The sequence below is a fragment of the Calidris pugnax genome, unplaced genomic scaffold (assembly GCF_001431845.1).
Source record: "Calidris pugnax isolate Ruff unplaced genomic scaffold, ASM143184v1 scaffold28, whole genome shotgun sequence".
NCBI classification, from domain to species: domain Eukaryota; kingdom Metazoa; phylum Chordata; class Aves; order Charadriiformes; family Scolopacidae; genus Calidris; species Calidris pugnax.
The window spans coordinates 17,542,116-17,554,628 of NW_015090842.1; the positions used below are offsets into that span (position 1 = coordinate 17,542,116).

Here is a 12,513-nt window from a genome sequence, read left to right on the forward strand (position 1 = left end):
TAATATATCACGGCAAATTAGGTAGATTTTAATAAATTACTTATCTCTCTGAATACTTTACATATGCTTATGAAGAAACATAGCCTGTTTGCAAACAGTAGAAATCCACAGCCTATAAAATCCTTTGAAGAAAATGACAAATAAAAAAGTAAATTAAAAAATGAAATGTATTATATCCCCGTTCTCAAGAGACAATCCTTTTGCAGCATTGATTCACAGCTCCATTAAAAATATCAATTAAATCCTTCACTGAGATTGGTTAAAAGCTGGAAAATTAACTTTCCAAGCTAGACACTGGTTTTTCAGATACAACCATTCATTGTAGATGTTTGATGCAAGGTCTAAAAGTGACAAAAAACAAATGAGAACAGAGTTGCCTGTCCCTACAGCTCAAACTAGGTGAAGCAAAATCTGATACTCTATGGCTTCTTTTTGTGCTTTGACAGATGTTGGCTGAAAGTAAATCTTTTACTGTACAGAAAAATGATTGTGCCTGCCCTCCCCCCTACTTCAAATCCTGATAATCATAAACAGCTGATTATAATGTTAGTAGAAGGGTAAAAGTTATTTAAAAAAAGGTTGCAGTAATTTAATAAGTCCTGCAACTAGCCTCATTTTTTATATTTAATTGATAGGAACTGCATGCATCAAAGAAAACACATACTGAGATTTAATGTGCATAAAATGGATATTAGCATTTTAAAGAGGCAGATTAACACATTAATCCAAGTAATTTTCATATATTGCTTTTAATAAAATCTTCACAGTATAAAATTCTTAATGAGGCTAATCACAGGCATTCCATTTAGTGGGGTGATTAGGGATAACATAAAAGTATTTTTAATCAGTTTTCTAAGGCTTATGGTTTTTTTATTAAAAATTAAAATTTTGACTTGCATTTTTATTACTGTTTTATGTAGGCAAAAATCTTGAAAATGCAAATAAAGCACATCATTCAATCATGTAGGTATTAATTATTTACAAGGCGTTGTCCATTGTGGAGAGATTCTTAGCCTTAGGGGGGAAATATAAAAACAAACAGACTGAAAAGTATACAAAACTTTACAACTACAAATCAAGCGTCCTTTTCATATAAATTATACATTAAATATACTGTAAGAATTACAAAGATCTCATCTTTGAAGCACTATCAAGCATGTATTTACACTGGGAGAAGGAACTTCTGTAGGCAAACTTCCCTTTCATGCCTCCTAGTCATCTTGGCATTCCTGGTAGACCGCGCGCAGCGCGTGGAGGGCTTCCACTGATACTTTGAGCTTCCCAATTACCGCACTATCATCTTGTGCATCGAAAACTAGAAAGGAAACATCAGAAAACAGCATTAGCAGTTTCATTTAAGGGTTTGCTTTTGTTCTGGTAATTCTCCTTAGCATTTGGACAGATTAAAAGGCACCTAGCATATGCTTAAAAAAAAGGATGAAAATGAAATAAAAGAAAGAAAGAAAGAAATCTTCCAGTTCAGGCACGGAGCCTACTGGAAACTAAGCACTCCAAGAACTACAATGTACATCAATAAAACTATTAGTGTTGGAATTAACTTTGAAATAAAGATGATTATCTGTACGATAATTGCCAATAATAATTATTTTTCACAATATGTAAATATAGGTGTTCCAAATTCTATTAAAGACATATATGCATAGTTACAAAGAGTTTTAAGTAAAAAATAAACCAAGTAATGCACTTTCTACAGGTCCAAATCAGCCTGCATAGTTATTAGTATTTAAATAGTAAATTGGTTTTTACAGTGGTGCAATGCAAAATTCTTTGTGCACACAAAATAATTCCAAGCTTCTATGTGTTGTAAAATAGCGAAGCGTAGTCAAAGATGGTAGTTCCCCTAGACTAAACTATTTAATTACCTTCATCCTTGTGTATGTGGGCTTTAAAGTAGTATTTAAAATATCTATTTTACAGAAATTACCTAACATAATTTAAAATTGCCCTCTTTATCAATAACCTAAGTGAGCCCAGAGGGCCACAGTCTCTGCTGCTGTGATTAAAACCATGCTGCTAACAAGCAAAAATGAGGCTCTTTCCCAGTCCTGCATGAAAAGCAGTGAGGCGGCCTAGCATGACTCCAGAAGGAATTGGAATAAAACCAAATACTCTTGACAGCACATCTTTTCAAAGCAAATTATACAGCAGACAAATGGCAAGGTTGTGTATTTACTGCACAAACTGGGATAAGTGCTCTGGGACATGCCATGATACCGCGTGCTACAACTTCCAGGCTGCTGGGACGGCTCAGAAGAGGTTTGGAGAAGGAAAATCACAGGATAAACCTTCCATCGTTGACTTTGTTGCTAGAGCTATTGTAGGACAGATTTGATGCTATTCTTAGAGATCCAAACCATTCTGTCTACCCTTGAACAACTCACTCCGTGAACTGTCAACTTAAAGAGCAGACTTCAGGGGACTTGATTCTTTCTACTTCTAACAGCGATGGGATAACTGTAGCGAATGCTATCAGAAGACAACATTAATTCTGTTTTCTCAGTTTTAACATCTTTGTTATCTCTAAGACATATTGTTATACGTCTTGTATTCTACTTCTAAAGCGATGGGATAACTGTAGCGAATGCTATCAGAAGACAACATTAATTCTGTTTTCTCAGTTTTAACATCTTTGTTATCTCTGAGACATATTGTTATACGTCTTGTCTGAACTCTTTTTCATCCAGCCTCTTGCTTAGCCATTCACTTAATTGCTTCACATTTCACGTAGGCCGTTTTCCCACAATCACCAATGAAAGGAACATGATACAAAATATCATGCTTGCTGTCCTCAAAAAGAATGAAGTTTATGGTATCTGACTTAAGAATTATTAGATCTTCATGGGGCAGCATCCTCTGAACTTCCCTGTGTCTAGGTTTTAATTTAGGAATTCTATTTAGTGTGCCCTTACATTTAATTGGAGTTTGTGTCTTCTTTTTCCTCAAACCAATACCCACCTCTGAGAAGATGTACAATATTATTTAGGAATTCTATTTATTGTGCCCTTACATTTAATTGGAGTTTGTGTCTAGATCTTAAGAGCAGATCTTTTTACAATGACAATTTACAAGAGAATATATGGAAATATTCTACTTCTGCTATGATCTGACATATATTAATATAGAATTCATTTCAATTCTCTGAAATTTCTAAGTTTTCAGAAAATATAATTATGGATCCAATAAAAAATATAAATCAAAACTGTACAGCATCTGCAAGGAAGAGGAGAAGTGTGGATAGGGATAAGAATAGAAGTATTTCTATCTATTACTATCAATTTCATAGATACAATGGTACATGAGGTAAAAATTAGTTCAAATGTCTTATGATTAGGGGAAAAAACGCTCCTCACAATACTGAAATAGTTGTCGTTACATAGAAATGATTACCTTTTGACAGAACAACAACTAGTAACAGAACCCTGTCCCTTCCTGTCATAATTATTATCAGAGGTGACTATTTGTAGTTGTAAGAGTTTTGTGAAAGGTGACCGTCAAGGGTACAGAATTATATTTATATCGCTAATCAATGTTATCAAATGGGAATTATGGCCATAAAATCCAGAACAAAACCAATTTCCTAATGAGAGACTCTGAAATACCTTTTTGGAAGAGACGTGCTTTGATACAACTACTTGGAAAAAAAAAAACATTGGTGAAGAAAAGATTAAGTAGTTTAGCCACAGTAAGAAATGCATCAAATCCGTATATTATTTTTCCAGGGTATGGAAATCTGATTCTTCTTAGAATTTTCCTTATCGTGTTCCTGGAACTTTGATGCATAGAGTATTTTAGCTACAGCATGGATGCAAATCATGCATGATAATGGAAATGGATAAGAAAGCCTATTTTTTTTTCCCTTACTACTCAGCTCTCCGTCACTCAAGGTATGGTCATTAGACACGGCAGCAGAAGTAACAAAGTCCCATTAGCTTAGCATTCCGATGGAGCTACGGAGAACTCTTCCTATTGCTAAGAGTATCTTGTGAACATGGGGCCACTGTGCCCAGTAATCCCACTGGTTCACTTACTGTTACAGGAGAGCAACTGTTCTAGAACAGGTACACCCTCAGCTTCACCACAGTGGGGAAAGAGGACAGAATCACAGAATCTTCTAGGCTGGAAGGGACCTTAAAGATCATCTTGTCCAACCGTCAACCTGACTGACAAAAATAGACACCCACACAACAAACAAGGAACATCATCACTAAACCAGACCTCCCAGCACTACATCAACCCGTCTTTTGAACACCTCCAGGGATGGGGCCTCAACCACCTCCCTGGGCAGCCCATTCCAATGGCTGAGAACCCTTTCAGTGAAAAAATTTTTCCTAATATCCAGCCTGAACCTCCCCTGGCGTAACTTGAGGCCATTTCCTCTTGTCCTGTCGCCTGTGACTTGAGAAAAGAGACCGACCCCCACCTCTCTACACCCTCCTTTCAGGGAGTTGTAGAGAGCAATAAGGTCTCCCCTCAGCCTCCTCTTCTCCAGGCTGAATAACCCCAGCTCCCTCAGCCTCACAGGGGGACAATCACCTCTCGGGCCCTACTCGCCACGCTGTTCCTGACACAGGCCAGGATGCTGGTGGCTTTCTTGGCCACCTGGGCACACTCATGTTCAGCCAACAGTTGACCAACACCCCCAGGACGGAGAGGAACAGGGAAGGCACCATTGATAACCATGTCCCTGCTGCCCTGGGGAACAGGAGAATCTAAGCAAGGACAATATTTTCCTTTGCTGCCTCCGAAAGGACCAAGAATCCTTCTTAAGTCTTCTTATCAGTGTTATAAAAATGCTGTCTTAAGGCCCAGGAAAGGGGAGATCCCACACCTCCTACTCACCTGGCTTTAATGAGTCACAGTGAAAGTGTGGTCACAGCCTGGGACAGAAGGATGCACAATCTAAACTGACATCTACCCAAAGCCACCGGTATTTCCTACTGTCTCACAAACGGGTTTCATAGGGAGGACACAAGCCTGAGGTACTCTGGGAGTTATAATATAACTTCAAATAAGATATAGACATTAGCAATACAGAGTTATTCTAGACATGAGTTTTAGTAACACAATATACATTTATAGTCTTACCAGCATGAAGTATGCTGTACAAAATCGAGAATTATAGTAAGCGGCCACGTCCTGGAAGTTCTTAGGTTTTATGAAATAATTACTATGAGCTGGGAATGCTGTTTGGTTTTGGCTTTTTAAAAACAGATTTTAAGGAATAACAATAGCACACAGTTTTTGCTTTTGCAAACAAATGTGGAAACCATAAGTTAATATCAAGTAATTTCTTATTGAAACTATGTCAAACAACTGCTTGCACAGTAAAGCTTGCAGAGAAAAGCAGAAATTCAACAGATCATTTTTAGGTTACAAACGGTGACAAGAAAACAATCTCTAAAAACTTACCATCAATATCTTGCTCAATGATATCTCTTTGCTTCTGGAATATCTCTCTCAAACTGACGTATGCAAAACCGATGTCTTCGCATTCAAGATCCTGTTCATCTTCTGGGGGATCACTGACCACTGTAAATCGTAGGCTAAACATCAAAAATAAATAAATAAAAATGTACCTTCAAAAAGGGTTGAAAATTAACCAAAAAACCAGAAAAAAAAGGCAAAACCCACACTCTTATGTTACCAGTTAAGCATAAACCAGAACTCTTTATCAATTATATTCAACATTTTCCATGACAAGAATAATCTGAGACCCTTTCTTTTATATCCTTCCTCCTCCTCAGGCATTATTTAGCAGTACTAGAAGGACAGAAGTTGTAGCCACAGACCCGTAGCTTGTAGAACTGTTTCATTTATCTCACCCTCCACCCCCCCGTGGCACAATTCTTGTTCATATGGCAGTGACGGGCAGAATCAGCTTAAGGATTAAAGGCTTTTCCACATTTGAAACTTCTAAGTTTGTTTAGTTCAGCTGTTGAATTGACTGTTGAAGTCACCAATTTTCTTTATATTTACTGCCCACAGGTAAAAATCAAGATTGTATTTATGTACTTTGAGGCTTTTATAGCAAAAGTCATTTATATAAAATATTAACAATACTGTTAGGGGTTTTCTGGTAGGTTTTTTGTTTTTATTTACTTATTTATTTACCTTCTTACTGTGTTGACCACACCATGCAAATTATTTGCATTCCACTGCAACAGACATTCAGTCAGTGGGACTGACTAGTATTCTGAATTCTCAAAATCATCCTAAAAATCTATATACTGTGACTATCAGACCATTAGCCACAGCTGCATTGCACTAGAGATTCTCTGGTCTGCACCACTCGATAATTTAGATCTAAATGAGTATATTTTAAGCCAATGCATTTTCTTGGCTTCACACTGAGTGGTGTCAGAGACACAAGATAAATATTTGAGAAAGACAAACCGTATCAAATATTTTCCTGATATCAGAAATACTAGCCATATTCAATGAATCAAATATTTCCAAGCACCAAGTCTAAAATATTTAGCTGAAAGTTATTGAGAGTTTTCACACCTCATTTAGATAGTTGGAGAGCACGTTCTAGCCAAGAAACACATTCCACAAAAATAACAGGAACCTAAAGGCAGTTGTCTCAAAATAGTATCTTTCTAATGCTGTCTTGTGTATTCATTATTTAAAGTTGGACCTTACACAGTAATTTGTCCTATACTTGTTCCCTCTGACCAATTCCTCTCATATTTTATCTTCATTATCCTGTTCCTGTTTTACACATAAAATTCCCTCATTATCCTGTTCCTGTTTTACACATAAAAACCTACCCGTGAGTAGAGCCTGGATACAAAGGGCTTTGAGAATTGCTGGTGCTTTCTAAACACAGCCTGTTGGTCCCTCCCAATCATCTAAGTCCAACAACTATACAAAATATTTGCATTTCTTCTGTGAACTTAAATTACACTCATTGCATCCAAGTATGGCTTTTCTTTTAAACACATAATTCCAGTATTGTGCTGGAGCTGACTTGAGTTAGTGGCTTGTGTTGGGGCCAAAAACACCGAGACTGACAAAACGACAGGAATTCAGAGCTAACTATTTTTTTTTTTGGTATGTCTTGGCAACATTGTTTAAACTGTGAATGCTTGTGAGTTTTAAAGCCTCAAAATGTTACAATAAGCATGATTCCAAATGAGTAACAATCAAGCTGAGTAAAAGCCAAGCCTACTGGAAAGGATATCTTCGACAAAATATAATCAGATCTTCCTAAAAGACTTTAAACATAACAACAACTGCAAAATGTTTTTATAGTAGTTTATTTTTGTGCCTGGCTCTTACTAGCAAATATTTATTATAGAAAAAATGTATATAAATATTTGTCACTAAAATCGGACATAATTGAAAATAAGTGTCTTTAAAAAAATATCTGGAGGCAAAAAAAGGAAAAATACCATGGCTATTTCCAACAGCAGGTGGCTTGATTGAGTATAAGAGATCTAACTTAAGATTTTGGCACAGAGCTAAGCAGCAGCAGAACTGCCAGAACTCAATCAAAAAGAAAGAAATAATTAGATGTTTAAGATAAATATTGAATGAAATAAAAACAAATTAAAAATTGTAAGTAACTAATAAAACTGTTGGCTGTTGGGAACAGATCTGTTTTGTTATGATTCAGTGTCAATGTTAAATCAAATCAATTGGAGAAACCAGCTTAGCAGTTATGACAGTGACAGAAGAGGAAGGGATTAGTACTGGTTTAATTTTTATCACTTAAGGGTAACAACTACTACTGAAATTTTCACTAAGGCATAAACTAAAAGCAGAACCTAAAACCATGTGGGACAGTACCTTAAAGCCAAAGTGGAGAGTTTTTCATACTGATCCACTTTCTGGTTCAGATCCTACTCAAGTATTTTCCATTCAACTCAACAGAAGAACTGCACATCTAACACCTTACAGTTCCAATATGCCTAAACAATCATAACATTGGATTAAATCTTTGCTGCTGATCAGGAAGGAGGAGATTTGAACTCTAGATCCCATGGGAATACTCCAATAATAGACTGTAAGAATGGTACCACAATCACTTTGACATTTGTATTTTTAAAAAAATATCACAAATCCTTTCATTTTAGACAATATTTAAATATCATATTCAGTATGCTTTAACTTGTGTTCTTAATTTGCCCCATCTGGAATATCGTGTCCAGTTCTGGGCTCCCCAGTTCCAGAAGGACAGGGAACTGCTGGAGAGGGGACAGCAAAGGGCTACAAAGATGATGAGGGGCCTGGAGCATCTCCCTTAGGAGGAGAGGCTGAGGGACTTGGGTCTGTTTAGTCTGGAGAAGAGAAGGCTGAGGGGGGATCTGATCAACACCTATAAATACTTAGAGGGTGGGTGTCAAGAGGATGGGGCCAGTCTTTTTTCAGTGGTGCCCAGGGACAGGACAAGAGGTAACGGGCACGAAGTTGAACATAAGAAGCTCCATCTAAACATGAGGAGAAACTTCTTTCCTGTGAGGGTGGCAGAGCCCTGGCAGAGGCTGCCCAGGGAGGTGGTGGAGTCTCCTTCTCTGGAGACATTCCAAACCCACCTGGACACGTTCCTGTGCAACCTGCTCTGGGTGGACCTGTTCTGGCAGGGGGTTGGACTAGATGATCTCCAGAGGTCCCTTTCAACCCCACAGCATTCTGTGATTTACCAAAAATTGCAAGACTTGTTTTCAGGTTGAACTGGCTACAAACACACTGTTTACATGACCTTGGAACATCGTGCATGTGAACATACTCCTCACTCTGCTTCAGCACAGAATGCACCAATGTGCAGCAGTGTCATGATTTACTAAAAATTGCAAGACTTGTTTTCAGGTTGAACTGGCTACAAACACACTGTTTACATGACCTTGGAACATCGTGCATGTGAACATACTCCTCACTCTGCTTCAGCACAGAATGCACCAATGTGCAGCAGTGTCCCATCTGACCTCACCCGCTGCCTCACTCACCAAGGGAACTTCCATGGAAGTTGGAATATCCAATTAACACTAGGATTTCTTACATAAGTAAAGCTATATATAGTGTCCCTCTCCAGTATGTCTCTCTAGGATCCTAGACTTTCTCTCTAGCTCATTTCCACATTTCAATAACACCAGGTATCAGTACTTGTCCCCTTGCAGGAATCCCATGCCTACTGAGAGAATGAGAAGAAATCTTGACATCCTGTTACAAGCACTGTGTGGGAAGATATTTGCTAGCCACTAGAAGAACGACTAGAGAACTAAATGAAACTTGTCTGATAACAAAGGGCTAAAAGTAAAAAATAATAATAATTGCCTTAAAACAATGAAGCAGAAAAACCTGGATAAATATTTACTGTTGTTGTCATGATAACACTTAAAGGTGTTATCACACAGAGAATTTAGAGAGCATGGACAAAAGCTGTGATACAGGTGAATTTGATTCTAATTCTTTATTCCACAGACCAGCAATTTAAGTAGCAAGGATAAAATCTTGTGTGTTACTATAGCTATATTAACGTGAAGCTAATATATTATTAGCTCTGTATTCCTATAACACAGACACATAGATTTGGTTACTTTGGAGAACAATAACTTCATAGAGTCAGTCTCTTGGAGGAACAATCATTTCCTACCAAGAAATGACGCACCTGTCAGGATCAGGCTGGAAACCTCTTGCATAAACCTGTTCACTCTTGTTATCACAGCAGGGTGACTGGTAGGAGAATGGATTCCTCCATTCCTCACATATGTCTCTTTTGACACTTGTCAGGAGAGCAGCGACTCTGCTGCCAGGTCTGCACGTACAATCTGGCACCAGGAATCCCCTAAAATTCTCTATACGAGCCAAATTTCTACACTCTTCAAATGCTGCAAGGCACCAGTGGAATACAAACAGGAGGAAGAATAAAAGAGAACTATGACACAGTTCCAGTACAGTAAATGGACTGCCAGAAATGCCTCCTCTTATTAACTGATTTAAAGACTTGAACACGTAAGTAAATAGCTCTGGGGTTCAGATGATAAAACAGAATAATAATTTTCTATCCTTTTTTTTTTCTTCAAAGTTTTACAAATATTAGAAAGAATAGCTTCCTAGCTATTGATGGAGGAATATAATTTGAATTCCTATTATACAGAAAAACAAACAAACCAAAAAGGCTACCCATGTCACACAATACAGCTGTAAGAAAAAGCAAGTGTTCTGACAAAATTTCCATATTAATGATAGAGACATTGTCTGTCTGAAAATATAAAGACAAAGATGCTTGTCAAAGGAGAACCACCTTTGTGGTATACAACAATTACTAACCCAAACAGGATTTCAAGCAGTCTTCTTAGTCTCCTACTCCTTCATGCTTATATATTTCAGATTTTACATCATTCTCTTCAGCTGCATATTTCCTTGATTTTCTTGAATACTGAATATTCTTTCCTTTTCTGCCACTAAAGCCATTTCAAATTTGAAAACAAAACCAACATTTCTTATAAACACTTAAAATGATTCCTTATCAACAAATGACACTGAAAGAATAGAAAAATCAACTTTGTTTTGAAATCTCATCTTTTAATGAACAGTAAATCCCACTCCCAACAAAGTTGAGATTGTAGATATTAGGAAAACCTCTTCATCAAAAGGATTGTCAAGCATTGGAACAGGATGCCCAGGGAGGTGGTTGGGTCACCATCCCTGGAGGTATTTGAAAGATGGGTAGATGTGGAGGGACAGGGATCAGTGGTGGACTTGGCAGTGTTAGGTTTACGGTTGCACTCAATGATCTTAAAGGTCTTTTCCAACCTAAATGATTCCGTGATTCTCTGAAATAAACATATTTTCCCATATAAATACCATGACAATCTATATTTACTTAATTGCAAGTATAAACTAAAGGAGTATAAATCTGTGAAATGCATTATTTTCAGGGGCAAATTGGCTCCTGTTTCAACTATAGGATTACACTGTAGTTCCAACTTTGTCTTAACAGTAATTTTATGTATTATGTTAGTATCTCTTTTAACACCTGAGAATATTTATCTTTTTCAAGGGACATTCATTAAAGTGACTCGCCGTTTGGGAGACGAAAACAGCATGTTCTAATATGGACTCGATCATCATAAGTATCATTTCTAACAACATTTATTGTGACAGGGAGAAAGTTCACCTGAAAACTTAATCCAGCACTTGCTATACCTAATACACTATCTATGCTCCTAGAAGCTGACATAGCACAAACACCAAAAAAGTGTCAGGCTAAACCACATGCAGCCAATTTTCAACGATATTTATATCCTTGATAATTTGGTTTCCTGAGCTTTAAAGCATTAGTTTAGTTCAGTTCCTGTTTCAGCTGAAGAAGTTCTGATATTAGTTTGTAAGGCTCGTGATAGAAAACATGTGTTGAAGATAGAACTAGGCCAGGTTTGAAACGCAGAGAGTTGAAAACATTTGGTGTATAGACAGAATCTTTCTATACATTTTTGTTTCCCGGTGGTCCTCTTGCTCAGATAAAGCAAGGAACTGGACTACTGATGAACTTTTCCTGCCTTGCTATTTAGGCAGCACAGAACTGAAGTTTCAGACCAAACTAGACACACTGATAAATGCAGAAAACAACCTACCCACAGGACAGAACCATGATGGTGCATGTAAAAAACAAATGCTTCCATTGTGGGAAAAAGCTCACTGCTGTTATTTTACCTAATTTTTACCTTCGGTTTGTTAAATATTTAGTGTAGATATCTAAGTATTTATAGGTGAAATTGCAGCCCACAGACAAGCTATTTTCCTTTGCTGAATTATCCCTCAGGAAAGAAAGAATAATTTGTCCTCAGATTCGTTAAATTCTTACTACAACATGTTACCCACTTTCCTAATCTATATGGAAAAAGAAGTCTTCTGCTTGCTTATTAAGTGAAGACTTTTTTTTTTTTCATATCCTCAAACCTAAGAATGTTTTGGTATGATATTTCCATCCCAACAAATAATCATTTTATGTGTTCCCTGCTCCATTCCAGTAAAATCTGTTTTCTGGCCAAAGTTTTAGAAGGGAAATGGAATGAAGAGAGATCACTCTCTTTTACTGCAGAGCAAATCTGTCATTTGTGAATAAACATGTATTTAAAGGATTTACAAGTAACTCTTACACTTCAAATACAATCAGCAGGTATTCTACGCTTCTGCAAATGAAATTAATCTTTAAATGAATAATTGTTCCATTTTAGTGAAGATTTGACCTTCAATAGGAAACAGAATCATAGGATGTGCAGCAGCTTCCAGTATCTAAGGGTGCAGGGCCTACAGGAGAGATGGGGAGGGACTCTTTATCAGGAACTGTAGTGATAGGACGAGGAATAATGGTTTTAAACTGAAAGAGGGGAAATTTAGATTAGATATTAGGAAGAAATTCTTCACTCTTTACTCTCTTTGGTGAGACCCTGGCCCAGGTTGCCCAGAGAAGCTGTGGCTGCCCCATCCCTGGAGGGGTTCAAGGCCAGGCTGGATGGGGCTTGGAGCAACCTGGTCTGGTGGGAG

The 12,513-nt window shown here is 37.4% G+C and overlaps 1 protein-coding gene across 5 annotated transcripts in view; it reads right to left on the minus strand.

Moving 5' to 3' along the window:
- Nucleotides 1-730: 730 nt before the first annotated feature.
- Nucleotides 731-12,513, minus strand: part of RPGRIP1L (RPGRIP1-like) — an 81,323-nt gene continuing 69,540 nt past the window's right edge. For all 5 annotated transcript variants that reach the window (XM_014942561.1, XM_014942562.1, XM_014942558.1 and 2 more), the window contains exons 25-26: nucleotides 5,431-5,564; nucleotides 731-1,315 (exon numbers count right to left, since the gene is read on the minus strand). In XM_014942561.1, coding sequence (XP_014798047.1) covers nucleotides 1,212-1,315; nucleotides 5,431-5,564 — 238 coding nt within the window. In that variant the 3' untranslated portion in view covers nucleotides 731-1,211. The remainder of the gene's footprint in view (nucleotides 1,316-5,430; nucleotides 5,565-12,513) is intronic.